This window comes from Eptatretus burgeri, chromosome 16, assembly GCF_056783735.1.
Source record: "Eptatretus burgeri isolate ZD-2024b chromosome 16, Ebu_testis_v1, whole genome shotgun sequence".
Classification (NCBI taxonomy): domain Eukaryota; kingdom Metazoa; phylum Chordata; class Myxini; order Myxiniformes; family Myxinidae; genus Eptatretus; species Eptatretus burgeri.
In genome coordinates this window covers 13,571,622-13,587,993 of record NC_140976.1, presented here as the reverse complement: position 1 = coordinate 13,587,993, position 16,372 = coordinate 13,571,622, and the positions used below count along the sequence as shown (strand labels likewise).

The 16,372-nt window shown below is 45.5% G+C and overlaps 1 protein-coding gene across 13 annotated transcripts in view; it reads left to right on the top strand.

Annotated features, from left to right (window-relative positions):
- Positions 1 to 326: 326 nt before the first annotated feature.
- The window catches only part of KDM1A (lysine demethylase 1A), a 44,571-nt gene continuing 28,525 nt past the window's right edge, over positions 327 to 16,372 (top strand). For 3 of the 13 annotated variants that reach the window (XM_085860073.1, XM_085860071.1, XM_085860070.1), the window contains exons 1-6: positions 328 to 787; positions 3,384 to 3,573; positions 14,476 to 14,609; positions 15,147 to 15,225; positions 15,498 to 15,590; positions 15,715 to 15,821. In XM_085860073.1, the coding sequence (XP_085716199.1) occupies positions 497 to 787; positions 3,384 to 3,573; positions 14,476 to 14,609; positions 15,147 to 15,225; positions 15,498 to 15,590; positions 15,715 to 15,821 (894 nt within the window). In that variant the 5' untranslated portion in view covers positions 328 to 496. Of the gene's footprint in view, positions 851 to 879; positions 1,298 to 3,383; positions 3,574 to 14,475; positions 14,610 to 15,146; positions 15,226 to 15,497; positions 15,591 to 15,714; positions 15,822 to 16,372 lie in introns of those variants that run through there. The other 10 variants (XM_085860068.1, XM_085860067.1, XM_085860065.1 and 7 more) reach the window with 8 other exon arrangements.

Below are 16,372 nucleotides of genomic sequence, written 5' to 3'. Positions count from 1 at the left end.
GACAATTTGACGGTTTGAGGCCGTGAAATTGAGGAAAGTACTTCATGAAATGACATATTCTGTGTTTCAATTCCCTAAAAGATTTTACGTTCACGTTGTAGTTTGTTGCGATGAAAATGATGCTCGTAATGTCGGTGTATAAAACGATGGTGTATAACCACCAAGATCGTAAGCTCGATCGTTTCCCATTTTTTAGCGCTTTTCCCAACGCAAGCGACGTCATAAAATCGTACAGAGTGGGATTCCCGAAGGAACGCATCAAGTCCGTCTCTTTTATATCTTTGTTTTCGGCACTTGATTGAACGAGAAACAATAAGGAATCAAATCTGCGCATGCGCACTTCGGCACTCGGTGTTCGAGGAGGGAGTGGATCGTGTGCGGCGGCCGACGATCGTCCTTTGTCTCGAAACGATTAGAATAAGAGTAAAAAAAAGGCGCCAATGCGCTCGGAAACATCGACCGATTGTAGCAGGTGAGAGGTCGGGCCGTCGGCGAGATGTCCTTGAAACAACAACAACAACAGCAGCAGCAACAACAACAACCACCACCACCACCACCTCTCCACCAACAGCAACATCTTCCACATCCGCAGCAGATGAAAGAGAAGGAAGAGAAAGAAAGGTCGATGGAGAGCGGCGATGACGGCGAGGTGGCAGTTCTAACGGGCACAGATAGGACGCCCAAGAAGAAGGACAGGGGGTCCCCGGGTCACCCCGAGGGGGACGTTGACGGGGCCATCCCAGACACCCCGGAGGGTCGGCGGACGAGCCGCCGCAAGCGGGCCAAGGTTGGAGCCCCGGTGTGCCCTGCCTCCTCTTTACGTTTCCCTATCGAGGGTTTGGGGGTCGGGGTGAGGGACGGGGGGTGTCGGGCCGAGCCTGTCACACTCCACTGCATGTAACGTGTGTGCTCGCGTCGTCGCACCGACGGCACCTCTTCACGTCGTGTTCTCCATGCGCTTCACTAACAATTCCTTACAGATAAAAGATCTAAAAAGACCTTGGAGAAATAATTAATTAATTGATTGATGGGATGTGCGGAATCTTCTTCTTCTTTTTCTTCCTCTTCCTCTTCTTCTTCTTCACGGGTTAAGGGAAAAAGCGCTCTCGGCGCCTTTGGTGCTCCGTTTATGGCCGAAAGTGGGCGCGACATTTTCACCCGCTTCGTCGACCTTGTTCTGTACAATTACTGTCGTTCTGAAGTAAAACGTGAGGTAAACGAACCAGTTATTCGTGAGAACGTGCGTTTGTGAACGATGACGTCATATTCGACCGAAGCTGCCGATTCAAACAGTAACGTACGTCATGAAGTTGTTTGTGAAATTATTCCCAAGTAACGAAATTAAAAGATTAAATTGACTCGTGCGGGGTGGGAGAGGGGGGTTGTATTATTATTATTATTATTATTATTATTATTATTATTATTATTATTATTATTTTTTCTTTTTTTGAAGAAATGTCAAAATATTTTATCCGTGACGTCATGATCATTTCCAAAATATAAAGATGACCTTTTCGTGGCCCCTTGAAAATGCTGCTCCGTGTTCATTGTGATCATCGATAGGTTTATGTGGATGATTAGAGGTGAGGGAAACCTGCTCTGTACGATTGTACATCAATGGGACATTTAACGGACTCCTCGAAGGAGTATGGTTTGAATAATAATAATAATAATAATAATAATCCTTTTGTACCTTTGTTTGCCAAACATGCTTTGATGAACATATAACTTTGGAGAAGTGTGTGTGTGTGTGTGTGTGTGTGTGTGTGTGTGTGTGTGTGTGTGTGTGTGTGTGTGTGTGTGTGTGTGTGTGTGTGTTTGACTTGTATACACTCCTAAACTTTTGGATGGAATGAGTTGAAAATTGATGGTTTTACTCGGGGTGTGCTCATGAAGGTTTTAGGTGCTCATAAGGGGACAGAGGAGGGGGACAAATTTTCTATGTGGATGTGTATTGGGTAGCGCCACTCCAGGTGGGAGTGTGTATTACAAATCGCATCGGTTTGCAGTATCATTGAGTACAGTAGTAGTAGTAGTAGTACTCTAGGTATGGCACAGGAAACCGATGGCCACCCCCATCAAAGGCATACAAATCATTGCAATAGTATATCTGAATGAGGGCTTTGTCCGTTGAATTAATACCAGGTGGGGTTGACTCAGCCTGTCGTCCTTCTGAGTTAGACAAAATGAGTCCCAGCTTGCTGGGATGACTGAGTCATTTAAGTGTAGTGCGTCGGAGTGGCGACCCATCCGGGATTGTGCCCGATAGCTCAGGAGCCTGCTTCAGCAGCACCGACGCTCTGAATGAGAGCTTGCAGGATGGCCTAGACCTAGAGGTATGCACACTGTCTTCCAAGCTAGCTACCCTGGGTTTGAATCCCAATCCAGGTGTTTCACATGCAGGGTGATTCATCAATGTGTGTGCCGTCCCTCGGATGGTCGTTAAGCTGGGTGTCCCATCGGCTGGCATTAATTGGTGGATGTTAAAGATCCCATGGTATTGTTCAGGAAGAGTAGGAGAGCTATAGCCGGCACCCAGAACAAATTCAAAATTCCTGCCCTGACTTTCGGGGGTGGGGGGCACTACATCAGCAGCACATCCATGCTCAGCCAATGATGCTACCCCACAACCTTGTGCTGATTATGAAAGAAGACAATTTGTGGACACCTTGTGGAATCTAAAACTACTTGTCTAACTTGCATACCTGCTCTGTATTTTGTTCACTCCTAAACCGCTGGACACAATAAGTTGAAAGGCTGTGGTTGTACTCTGGGTGTGCATGGGAACGTTCTACGAAGTTGGCATGGCCACCTCCATCTTGAATCCCCCCTCCCCTTTGTTGCTCCTGCAGGGAGTGGGTGTTTCTAATGTATATAACTATTATATGAATCGTAGTGTGAAGACTCGTGGAGGTCAGTCGGGTGGTTTGATGACCCCGAGGTCCGTGCCCTTTGTGCCTTGCAGTGGGTCTGCGTTGTTGGTCCAATTTTGTTGACACAAGGAATGGAGTTTCCTTGATTTGGTTTTCATCAGTTTTACGCCTCACCATCGTCTGGGTGGCTGAAGTTATTTATTTATTTATTTATTTATTTATTTTTTAAATCATGGCAGCATGCTGTAGTGATGTACCTTCATTTGTACGTGTTCTAAATGAAGATGTAAGCAGCGATCAGAACATATTCCTTTGATTTAGTTTTGTTCTTATTGTATTTTTCAACATCACGGTTTGCACTATGCTTTCGCTAAGTGTTGTGAACACATCTTGTAATCTGGCTCGAGTTGAATTGAATTTGGCCATCCATTTTCGATTCTATATCTGTACGGAACGACTGCTTTGTGAGGGTTTGGTTACGTTTTACTTCCGTGGTCGCAATTGTGGCAGGTGGAGTACAAGGAGATGGACGAGAGCCTTGCCAACCTGTCGGAGGACGAGTATTATTCGGAAGAAGAGAGGAAGGCAGAGAAGGAGCGCAGGCAGACACCGAGTATCCCACCGCCGCCTCCGCCTCCACCACCGCCGCCACCTCCACCTCCCGAAGAGGAGGAAGACAGTGATGTCGACGAGCCATCCGGTGCGTAATCTTTGACGGTGTCATCAGCAGATGATTTGCACTCTCGCTACTTCAAGGACTGCCTGTTCACTTTGCTCATTCATACAGTGCTGAAAATGGTTCGTTCAGAGTTTTGATCTCTTAGCTCAAACTAGCCCTTTTCCCAAAAATTTCTTCATCTTTGTTGTGATTACGGTCCAATTCGCCATCGATTGTTGATGCCTTTTGTATGGTCTGCTACTTCTGAAGTTAATAACTGAAACACATGTTTTTTGTTTTTTCTCTTTGCTTCAGTAACCAGGGTGATTATCTCTCATGGGGAAAAACAAACAAACATTGTGGCATGAAGGTGCAGTGTCCCTTGTGGGGGTCAATGAGTGAAGCCCACTGAAGCGATGAGGATTTACTTGGTTAAATTCTGGCAACCTATGAGGTTTTAAGTGTTTAAATGAGTGTTTCTAGTGTCGGTAAGCGCAAACCATAATCTCGTGTTTCCCGCTTTAAACTCGTGTGCTGAGAATCAAGATCGGGGCACGTGTGTTAATGGGGTATGGAACGGCAAATTTTTATTAATTTTCCGGTCAAGGCTGATATTGGCGACACAATCCAATAACTAGAGTGAAGTCGATGGCGTTCCATCACACGTTAATTGTGTTTCACCTATCCAACGTGAGGCATAGAATGGCTCCAAGAGCGTTTTCCTCAATTTAGTGAAAATTTGATCGATTAAAAATTATTATCTTGCCAAAACGAAGTTTTTGCAAGATATGTTAGTCAGCTTGTATGTTTTTTTTTGTTTGTTTGTTTGTTTGTTTGTTTGTTTGTTTGTCTGTAATCACGGATAAAAAAAAATTCTGCAGAGCACAGTTATCATTGGAAATGTTTTTTTTTTTTTTTTTTTTTTTTTTTTTTGTATACCTTGGTCGAGGCTCGTATGAGAGCAAACACACAACTCACAGCAAGGAGGCATGAGACAAGAGGGGCGGGAGTGGAAGGGACAAAACAGTGGGGAACAGACACATTAGGTGAACTGTGGAAGGGAGAGGGATGGGGATGGGACGGGGAACATGGCGAAGAGAAGATGGACATTTCAGGGACTTTCAGGAAGGAAAGCAGGAGAAATGAAGGAAGTGGGCTTGGGTGGATTATCGGGGGTAGAAAAGATCGAGGATTTGGATGGGGGAAGATAAGAGGTGGTGGTGAACAGCTGTTTTGAAAGCCTGGAGGGAAGAATGGGAAAGAATAGAGTGAGGAAGTTTATTCCAAAGGCGGGAAAAAAGAGGAATGAAAGAGTGAAGATGAGCAGTGATTCGTGATTTTGGTAGTTTTACCAGAAGGGGGTTGTTGGCGGACCTTGAGCACCCTGTGGAAATGTGGTGGGGACAAATTGCAGAGAGAGCAGGGGGGCAAGGCTGGAGAGGAGTCTGTAGAAGACAGAAAGACCACCGACCAACCTGCGGTGATTGAGTGAGAGGCCCAAAGACTCAGCTTCATTGCGGGAGATGCCGATGATCTTAAATGCCCTGGTTTCGACAGCGTGAAGCCGAGAAAGGTGGGAGGCAGGAGCACCAGCCCAGAGGGGAGAGCAGTACTCCATCAGGCTACGGACAAAAGCTTTGTAAGTGGTCAGGAGCTCAAGAGGGCCGAGGAAGGACTTAGCACGACGGAGGATTCCCAGTCGGTGACTGGCTTTTGAGGCGAGGTTGGAAATGTGACTTTCCCAGGAAAGGTCATGGCAGATAGTGAGACCTAGAAGCTTGAAAGAAAAGACTTCTTCCAGAGGATTGTTGAGAAAGTGGATGGGGGGTTTTGTAAACGGTCCTTTCGAAGAGACATAGTGAGAGTGTGAGATTTGTCTGGATTGAAAGACATGTTCCACGTGTTGGACCAGTTTGTGATTTTATCCAGATCTGCAGTGAGTGAAGAAGCTGCTGCTTGCCGGTCTGAGGGATGACAGATGGTACGGCAGAGGGTGGAGTCGTCGGCAAAGAGAAATAGAGGATTTTCCAGAGAGTCCGAGAGATCATTGATGAAAACCAGAAAAAGAACAGGGCCCAGAACGCTACCTTGAGGAACTCCAGCCTGCACAGGAAGAGGGGGTGAAAGAACTCCATTTAGGGCCACACGTTGACTGCGACAGGAGAGGAAGTCTGCGAGCCATGAGTGGAGATGGCCTTGAATACCATGGGAAGAGAGTTTGGTGAGTAGGGCAGGGTGCCAGACTGTGTCAAAAGCACGTGATATGTCCAGGGATACGGCTCGGATTTCCTGTCTGGCATTGAGGACCTCCATCCATTGATGGGAGAGCAGAAGCAGCATATCCAGGGTAGAGTGACCTGGTCTGAAACCAAATTGATGATTGGAAATCAAGCCATTGGAGAAGAGGAAGGATTTCATATCTGAGGCGATGATGGATTCCATCACCTTGCTGATGATTGGGAGAAGGCTGATTGGTCTGTAGTTATAGGGATCTGTTTTTGCACCTTTTTTATGCAGGGCAGTGATGTTAGCAGATTTCCAAGCAGATGGCAGATGACCTTGGGCAAATGAGAGGGTGAATAGAACAGAGAGAGGGTGAGCAAGAGCAGAAGAGCAGGCTTTGAGGACACGTGGGCTGATGCCGTCTGGACCGGTTGCAGAATCTGACTCGAGGTTTGAAAGCAAGCTCTCCACCTTGTCAGGAGAAAAGGATACAGAGTCCAAGGACAGTTGGGTGCGACTGGGTAAAGTGGGTAGAGATAGTGATGGGTTTAGGACACAAGATTTAGCTGCAAACACCGAGTTTAGACATTCAGCTTTATCACGTGTGGAATCAGCAGTGCGGCCATTTGAGGTAAGGGAGGGGATGGAGGGGGAACATACACCAGAAACAGATTTGATTAAACGCCACCAGGATTTTGAGGAGGGAGAGAGGTTTGAGAGTTCAGACTTGAGATGAGAAAGATGTTGTTTTCTGGCTCTCCTGAGGGTAGATACACACTTGTTCCGAGCTTTGTGGAAAGAACTGAGATTGCCCTCAGTTGGGTTTGCTTTCCATGAAGCAAAGGCAAGTTGTTTCAGGACAACTGCCTCGCCACAAGCTTCAGTAAACCAAGGGCGGGAGGAAGGGTAAGACAACTGAACACGAGAGGGGATAAATCTGTGCATGAGAGAGAGCAAGTTTTTTTGAAAGAATTCCCAGGATGAGTTGATGTTTGAGAAAGTAGTGATAGGAGACCAGTCTGTCAGTTTGATGGCTGCTCGGAGACCCTGCCAGTCGGCTTGAGTGAAATGCCAGACTCGACGGCGGTGAGGTGGTTCTCTGATAACAGCCAGAGAGATGTCCACTTTGACAAGGACGTGGTCAGAAGAACCAATTGGAGCGAAGGAAGAGCAGCAGATATTGTCAGGGAAATTTGTCAAAATCAGATCCAGAAGAGATGGAGTACCATTGGTTGAGATCCGGGTCGGGAAGTTGACCGATTGAGTCAGTCCCAATGAGTCGCAGAAAGCTTTTGCTGAGGTGCCATGGCAGGTGAGAGAGGTACCCACACCGAGCCAACTGGCGTGATGACAATTGAAGTCACCACATAAGAGGAAGAGAGAGTTTGGATGAGAAGATAGAAGATGGTCCATGTTTTCGGATAGTGAGGTGTAGACGGAGTCATCACTGTTCGGTGGACGGTACAGTACACATATAAACATGAGGTGGGAGTGGAGGGGAAGCCGAAGCCAGAGGTATTCCTGGGGGTGTGGGGGAGTGAGAGCAGTGCATGGAGAGTGAGGAATAGAGTCTTTGATGAAGAGAGCAACACCTCCACCAGGACGAGGCTCAGGTCTGTCATACCGTAAGAGGGAGTAGCCAGGGAGAGATACTTGGGAGTCAGACACGTCTTGGGAGAGGAAAGTTTCTGTTAGGCAGATAATGTCTGGTTTGTCAGTGGCAACTTGTATGGAAAGATCTGAAAGGTTTGAGCGAAGGCCCCGGATATTTGAGGTCCACACTTTGAATGAAGAGGAAGGGGAGGAGGCTTTGGGTGCAGGAGGTGGAGGGGGAGGGTAGGACAAGGGACGAGGGGGGCAGGTAAGGAGGGTTGCTGAAGGAGTGTGGGGTATTGCAGAACAGCGAGGGGAGGGGGCCAAATGAGGAGGAGAAAAGGCTCTGTGGTGCTGGGGGAGAGGGGGGACAAGAGACGAGGAAGAAGGCAGTTGAGGATTTGAGGAGGTGGAGTGAAGAGATGGAGGTGAGAGGGCAGTGGAGGGAGGCAGGTTGGTGGATGAGAGGGGGGCAACTTTGAGAAGGAAGAGTGAGGGGGATGAAAGGTGGGAGAAAGTTGAGGGGGGATTTTTGAGAGAGGTGAGAGGGAGGCTAGGAGGGTGGAGAGTGGGGTGGTTGTATTCAGAGTGAGATTGTGGGGTGAGGTGGGTGAGTTGGCACTGAAGTTGGAAAAAAAGAATGTTTGATGGAAAGCAAGCATCCATGGCAAACTGTGGTTTTTAAAAGTTTTAGGTCAGAGATGCGATTTAACACAATTCTTGATGGATGCAATGAAGGCGAATTCAGAGCATGGAGAGAAGAAGCGCTGTAATAGTTGGATTTTTTAGGCAAGGAATGAAGGAGAGGTCGAAATGAGAGCAGTCTGTTAAAATAGCAGAAGAGTAGTGCATTGTGAAACAGTAAAGAGTACCACATGTGTGAGAGAGGAAGATGAAGCATTATAAGATCGTTTTTGTAGTTAAAAATAATGTATGAGAGAGTTCAACAGATTAGGTCATGGAAGTGTAAAAAAAAAAAAAAAATCGAGGAAGAAGACGAGGAGGAAGTTAAGAGGAAGAAGAAGAAGCAGAATCGGGAGAAGGTGAGCGTGTTGTTGTTGTTGTAGGGTATTTTTTTTTTTTTTTGAGATAAGAAAGAGATTAGTTGGGAGAATGGGGGATGTTTGGAAAGTGGGGAGGATCAAAATTGAAGGTAATGGGGAGGATAGAAATTGAAGGTAATGGGGAGAAAAAAAAAAAAAAACGATCGAACACCGAGTGGAACCGGTAGGCCTCAAGCCTAGGCCTAGGCCTCAAGCACAGGTAAGAACGTCGACAAAAATACTCACAAAATAGCACGATTTTTGAAACAAAACCGAACTAGCAACACACAGTAACATGTAGGTGAGAAAATTAAACAGTTAAAACGGGACAAATAACAACCGGAAACTTAGCTTTGAGAACGTCAGCAGGGAGCCCCAAAGGAGACCTCTCGCTGCTCTAAAACCGGAACCGGAAGTGAGGTCTGTTTTTTGTAACTTCGCATATCAGAGGCCTATAGAGGTCGCTTTCAGTGCACAAAATTTTGAAGGTCAACGTCAAAGGTCAAGGTCACTTTGTCACAAATCAGGGGAGTCGACGAAACCCTTATTTTTTGAGTAATTTTGATCGGATCGTCTTCAAACTTCATGGGAATATAGTTCATGGTCTGGCGCTCAGCTGATTAATTTTTGGTGGCGATTGGCCTTGATCTTCATCTTCTTCTTCTTCTTCTTCTTCTTTCGGCTGCTCCCGTTCGGGGTCGCCACAGCGGATCATCTGTATGATCCGCATAGTGATTTGGCACAAGTTTTACGCCGGATGCCCTTCCTGACGCAACCCTGGTTGCCTCTTATGACACAGGGATATGGTACACCTATTTTAACCGGGGTATACACCGGCCCAGTACACTAGTACTCATTTCGCCGACCTCGGAAGGATGACAGGCTGAGTCAACCCCCTGGTGTATTAATTCAGTTGCTCAACGGGGCTTGAACTCAGGACCTTTTGGATCCCAAGCTGCTGCCCTAACCACTGCGCCAACACCAGGCTCGGCCTTGACCTTCATATGTTTTTTTTTTTGTTTTGTTTTGTTTTTTGGTCTGTAATCACGTATAAATCGCTCTGCAGAGCACAGTTATCATTGGAAATTTTTGTAACTTCGCATATCAGAGGCCTATAGAGGTCCCTTTCAGCGCACAAAATTTTGAAGGTCAAAGGTCAAGGTCACTTTGTCGCAAATCAGGGGAGTCGACGAAACCCTTATTTTTGAGTAATTTTAATCGAATCATCTCCAAACTTCATGGGAATATAGTTCATGGTCTGGTGCTCAGTTGATTAGTTTTTGGTGGCGATTGGCCTTAACCTTCATGGTTAGTGCCTGAGGTCAAACATATTTGACCCCAAGGTCAAATTTTCAAGTTTTAGGAACCATATCGTGTAGTACCTCAAATTGAACACCTCGATGAGTGCTTTCTAGATATGTCAAGCTTGAGACGTTATGAAGTCATTTGGTGACGTTATGAGGCAAACACATGTTTTTCATGGTTACTCTGTAGAACGATTCTCATCGGAATCTCTCGTAGGCAGATATTCCTCAAGGAGTCGCTCCTGGTGGACAGCAACTCTGTTCACCTCAGTGTGACCTTAAAGGAGTCACACGTGGTCACCTTTTGGCAAGATACGGGTCACCCTGCGTTTGACATTGGTTTTATTTATTTTTTATTTTAATTTTTTTCTCTTTCCGATCAATTTACTATTTCTGAAGGGAGCAGATTTTGTGAACCGTGAGGTACAAATGTGTGCTGTACTATGACGCAAAGATTAACTGATTATATTTTGAGTTCGAAAGGTCAAAGGTCGATGGATGTGTGACCTTGAATTGACTGTTTATGTTACCACAATAACTGATGAACCACAGAAGGGATTTCAACCAAACGTGACACATGTATGCATTGCGATACAAAGATTAACTGATTCAATTTTGGGTTCAACATGTCAAAGGTCATGTGCCCTTTGAAAATAATTTTGCAGATCATAAACTCGGGTTTGAAGCATCTGATATTTTCTCTCTTCGAATTATCGCTTCTCTCTGTCTCTCTGTCTCTCTGTCTCTCTCACATGCGACCTTTAAAGGGAGATCAGACGTAACAGTGGGTTGACATCAAATATGGGGGGGCAGAGGCATATCCATTGACATGTTCGCGTCAAAATTCGATTTTCTCGATTTTGTTTTTTGTGTCTTCAACAGCAAAGACAACAGGAGTGAAGTCGGATCGAAAATTCAGATTTGGAGTTTGACGAGAAGCTGTTGAATGGATGAATGTGATTCATTACCTTGTAGTGCTTGCTTATTGAATGTTGAGAAGCGCAGGACTCCAATGAGAGGTTGTCCAAGACACTGGCTTTGTGCTGTGCAGGGTTGGACAACGTCTTTCTTCCAGAAGAGAAAATTATACATTGAAAGGCCAGCTTGGAAATTAGTTTTGTCACATAATTGGCTTGGAAGTTTGGAAATTAGTCCAGGTTCTTCCCGACATCTTTGTTTCTTGTTCCTTTCATATTTCTTTCGAAATTTTTCACAATTCTCTTTGTTCATTCCAATTCTTGTTTTTTCTTCTTTCATCTTTTAATCTCTATTCCTCTCTTTCTTTATCTATCTCTCGAAGTAGGAGTGAATTCTTGCAGAAATTTTTCTGTAAGGCTCACTTGGCTGCGCCTGGATGGGTTTGTGGGTTGTGGAGCAACGGCTGAAACCCGAATCCTATCGTGGTTCCTCCTGATGACTCCATCTTTGCTCTTCACTCCTGGTTCACTCTTGATTCACTTTGCTTGGCTTGCTCTTCGGGTTCCTTCTTGGTCTTCCGTTTGAATATGCTGTTGAGGCCAAGAGTGAGACGCTGCACTTCCTCCCCAGCTTTGTCACAAAATGATCGGAGCGGTAGTAATGTGGATTTTCCACAGTGACAGAGTGTAAGACATTCCTGCATTAATCTTCATGATCTCTGCATCTGACCAGCTTCTGATCATCTCCAGCTTGGCTTAAAGGGATGCAGATACTCTTACTCAGAGGCCTGTCAAGGGCATTGTCAATGCCAGGGTGAAACTTTTTCAAACTATTTCAGGTGGCATGTTTTGGAGGCAGGATGATGATCGTGGTGGTCGGATGCATTTGTGACTCTTTCAAAGCAAAGCTAGAGTTTTGGTGCATTTTGTAAACTGTCAGTTGATGTATGTACTGTGATGGTAAATGAGGTGTAGTTTGCGTTTCGAGAGCGAGACCTTCTTTGGAGCAAAAGGCTGACATGGAACTGGTATTCCATCATAGTTTGAAGCTATGGTTTTCCCTGGGTCACGTCCATCAATCCTTCATTTAAATGTGAGGTGAACAGAAGAGGAACAAAAGTCAGAGACCGATTTGACAAAAATACCCCAATTCCTTGACCAACCATTGTGAACTCTGAGCCACTTTCATGCTTTGTTGATGCGTACTCTGAAAATGGCCCTTGATATGCGGACTTTATCTGATTTAAAGAGTTAGAGTGGAAGAGACGTTCGAGCAGGTGAGGTTATTGCACTAGGAGAGATTAAAGTTGGGAGGGGGGGGGAACAATTGATAAACTGAATTCGATTTACCACTGCACAGGGTCTCGATTGCCATGTCACGATCCACATGCTTTTTGAAAAAAAAAGCGGGGGGATATTGCAATCGGGTCCGTCTGTCAGTCTTTCTGTACATCACGCTATCTCCCCCTAAACGGTTGTGCAGAAATTCACCAAACTCGGTAAGTATGATCACCACATGGCGTGAAGGTATGAAAGCTGTATCCTTTTTGGCACAGCACCTGGCGCAAAGGTCATGTAGCACAAAATGCAATTACGGGCACATTTTTAAACCTTTTTTTTAATGAATCTTTATATATGCAATCAATATTGGGGGAAGCATAAAATCTGTAACAATTTTTCTTTTTTTGATTTGACCTGCGGTTCAGGCCACCAGGGGGTAGGCAGGGACTTTGGGTCACGGGTCAAAACAGAAGAAAAAACAATTGTAACTCAAAATTTGATTTTGGGTCATTCTTGGTGGAATTTTTTTTGCCATCTTTCAATTTTCCTTTAGGTGTGGATTTGTGGTGGTGTGCCCTTGGCTTCGCTCTAGTTGTTGCAATTTACCTTTACTCGCACGACAAACCATCCGGCATCATGGCGGTTGAAACTGTCCCGTATAATGACAGTAATCAATTGTCTATGATCGCACCAAGAGAGTCAAATGGTGTCATTGATGGGAGGATGATTCACCACACACAAGAGCAGAAGTAAAGGACTAATAGTGTTATGAATTTGGGAATTCGATTGCGCACAACATACAGGTTCCTTTCGTCAGCTATGTCGATAAGTGCTTGTTCGCTAGATAGCTTACCTTCCATTGTTTAAATGTTCAGAAATCGATTAGATGCGCTGCGGATCGATTTAATAGTTAGGGAGCGAACAATGGAGACGTCCCTCCCCCTCTTCTGCGAAGAGGAAGAAGAACCCTTCCATCCCGTGATTCATGACGTCAACAACTCCTTCCCACCCGTGGTTGAGCAGGGGATGGATCACGAGGGCATGAGTCACGCCGGGCGCGAGGGAGGGGGTGGAGAAGGATAAAGAGGAGATCCTTTCTTTGTTCATGTTGGGAGTTGAGGGGTGTCGTTCAGCAGACCTTCGGGTCCTGTTTGGCTTGGGTTAGGGTTGAGGCCTTTGGAAGCTTTTTGCTTCTGCAGAGGAGTTGTTCAGCAGAGCTTCGGGTCCTGCTTGGCTCGGTAGGCTTTTTGGAGAGCTGCTTTGTTTGGAAGAAAGTTGAGCCGGTTGCTCGGCTCGAGCTGCGAATGGTGGGTTCTTCTTCTTCTTGGTTCGTTGAGCTTTGTTCTCCGTTTGGTTCCCGGCTTGGTGCGACGCATCGACCTCATCTTGGAGGTGGTTCCTCGGGGAAGCGACGCATCGACGGGAAGAATCGGCGCCTCGTCTCACCAGCACGTGTATAGAAGCGCAGGAGGATTCGCAGGAGCTCGGGAAGGATCGCGGCTCACGGCGATTGGATCCAGCTCGCTCTTGCTGGAGCCCGGGTCCGAACAACTTGAAGACCACACGAGGTGGAGAGGTTCGAGATGGGCTCTGGGTTTCAGCTCACCTGTCCTCCGAGCTGGAGTCCGTTATTAAAGGCCTCAGCCATCATTTCTTGGGTTTGTGTGTGCGAACATGTGTCCGTGGGCCTGTCTAATAAGTAGGAAATTGTTTAGTGCTTTGTGTGCTGTAAATCTTTGCATTGCATTTCGTATTGTCGGAATAGTTCTGCTCTTACGTGCTTCCCTTGTTCCCCATTATTATTAATAAATACCCCAATTGTTAAATATTTTCAGCTCATCGCATAGATTCTTTCATTGACTGAGCATTTCGTGTGTTGGTAGTTAGAAAGCCGTTGGTTTGCCGTAAAAGGGGGACATTCGGACTGACGGTTCTCGGCGATTAAGCCGCTCGGAATCTCGCACGGGACAGGCTCGCCTCGGCGGTTTGTTCCGTCGAGGGTGGAATACCCCGGTATTTGAATCACGTGGGTATTTAGGTACATTGAAGATTGGAAATCGACCCTACCCCACGTGATCTGCCCATTGGCGTATTTCGGTTCTTGTACAAGGACCCGTCGACTCGGACTTATCCGGGCGGCAATCTATATTCCGGGCGATCGGTCGGGCCGACTCGACTTGTGGCTCCGTTCAGAGCGGTCCGTTCACGGCTGACACACCGGCACCGTAACAATATATATGAAGAGGTTGGTACATAGCAGGTAACGAGATGTAGTTATTTATGACGACGATTCTGGTACCACGGTTAAATAGCGGACTGTCAAACGCTTCTCTTTTATCTTATGTTGCGAGTCCTTAACATATGAACATTGTTACTGCAACCACCTGTTTGAGGAAACCTCTTTATTAATTAATTTATTTTTATAGTGTTAATCTAACTGAAATGGGGTATTCCATTCCCACACCACAAGCTCTCAAAACACACCTTGGAGGCTGGTGTCTCCAACAGTCACAAAAATGGTGTTATGTTTTTGTTTTAGTGAAATTGACTCTGCACAGTGATAATTGTTTGTTTCCTGCACAGGGTTGGAGGGAGCCGCCTTCCAGAGCCGACTGCCCCACGATCGCATGACATCGCAGGAGGCTGCCTGCTTTCCAGATATCATCAGCAGCAACATGCAAACGCAGAAATCCTTCTTGTTTATACGGAACCGTACGGTGGGTTCTCATTGGTGTCGTAAAGTTGCCGCCTGCGGTCTGACTCCTGTTCCACCATTAGCCTTGATGTGACGACAGATATTTAGTTGAGGGATGTACAAGGGGTCAAAAATGGTCGGGAGTACAAATCGGCTAACATTCTAAGTTGTGGAGTCATTGTGAACAAAGATACTCACAGAGTGGGTAAAAATGAGCGAGAGGGGGTGGTGAATTGCAAAGAAAAAATATGTCTGGCAGGTGGGTCATTCGGAAGTTTCTTTGAAAATAAACAATGTTTGGTGTTCTTTGCATGGAGGTTTTTTTCATCTTCTTCTTCTTCTTGTAACATGGTGGGAGGAAAGTTGAGGTTGTCCCAATTTCCTGTTCGTTCATTCCTTTGCTTCTCGTGTCCAACACGTTGTCCCACCTTCAGTTTTGTTGCCTTTCAGATACTTTTTTAACCTGACGTCACCTCACTCTTCCATGAGCTTCGATCTTGTACAGTATTTCAACAATAAATGTGGCAAAATCGTGTTCATTTTTATATTTTCATTGTAGCTTCAGCTGTGGCTGGACAACCCGAAAACACAGCTGACATTCGATGCAACATTTCAGCAAATCGCTGCTCCTTACAATGGTGCGTAGTGGTTTGCCTGGTTGTAATCAAATAGCCATTGTGAAAAGGTGCAATTCGATCATCGCTGCATAACTCCACTGTGAGCTAACTTATGAAAGCAAAAGACCTCGATAGAAGGATATAAACAAGCCATTAAGGCTTTGATAGACTCACTGCATAGGTATGTTGGCAAATTGAGTGAAACATTTGGAAAGTTTTGAATATATCATCATGTGCATATAGTTTTTAAAAAATGGTTTCATAAACAAGACATTATGTTTCACATCGTGCAGGTGAACCTCAACTCGTTCATCGTGTCCACAGCTACCTGGAGAGACATGGCCTCATCAACTTTGGCATTTACAAGCGCATGAAACCGTTTCCAAGTAAGATCGTATCGTGTGAACCGGTGTCCTGATATCTTTAAATGTCCTCCGATGAAATTGGTGCGCTTCTTCTGTACCATATTCGTGCCTGACCATGTGATCGTTACCTGTGTGCCTGTGCTAGCAAAGAAAGTCGGGAAGGTGATCATCATTGGTGCTGGGGTGTCGGGATTGGCTGCGGCGCGGCAGCTGCAGAGTTTTGGGATGGACGTGACCATTCTCGAGGCGAGGGTAAGCCTTGGGATTCTTTAAACCTTTCCGCCTTTCGTGTTCGTATTGTCCCCTGTGCATTGTGACTGTAGAGGACCTATTGGGTTTGTTTTGGCCTCCTCGTATACCTATAGGATAGGAAGGAGGGTGATAGGATAGAACACAAAAGGTGAAAAGCTGTTGATGCATTTATTTCTGCAATTAGTGCCCCCATTTTTTTAATGGTACCCCAGAGTTTCTGAGACCTCTCGGAGTACTAAACTACAACTTAGGTTTTTCTCCATATTTATTTGTTTTTTCATGCCAATTTCCGATCCGTATCTCGGAGCCAACTGGGACTTTCAGAATGAATTTTGCATCATTAATGGGAATAAAAAGTATGCGGGGTTGACATAACTTTTAAGTTTATGATACAATTATAGATCTTAAAAATTTTATTTTTTTTTACCATAACTCGATTAAGGGTTGTCTGATTGGAATGAAATTGCACTCTCCAGATAGCCTTAATTTACACTTAATTTATATCATACCCATTCATGTTAAACGTCAAGATCAAATGGAGATCTGAAAAA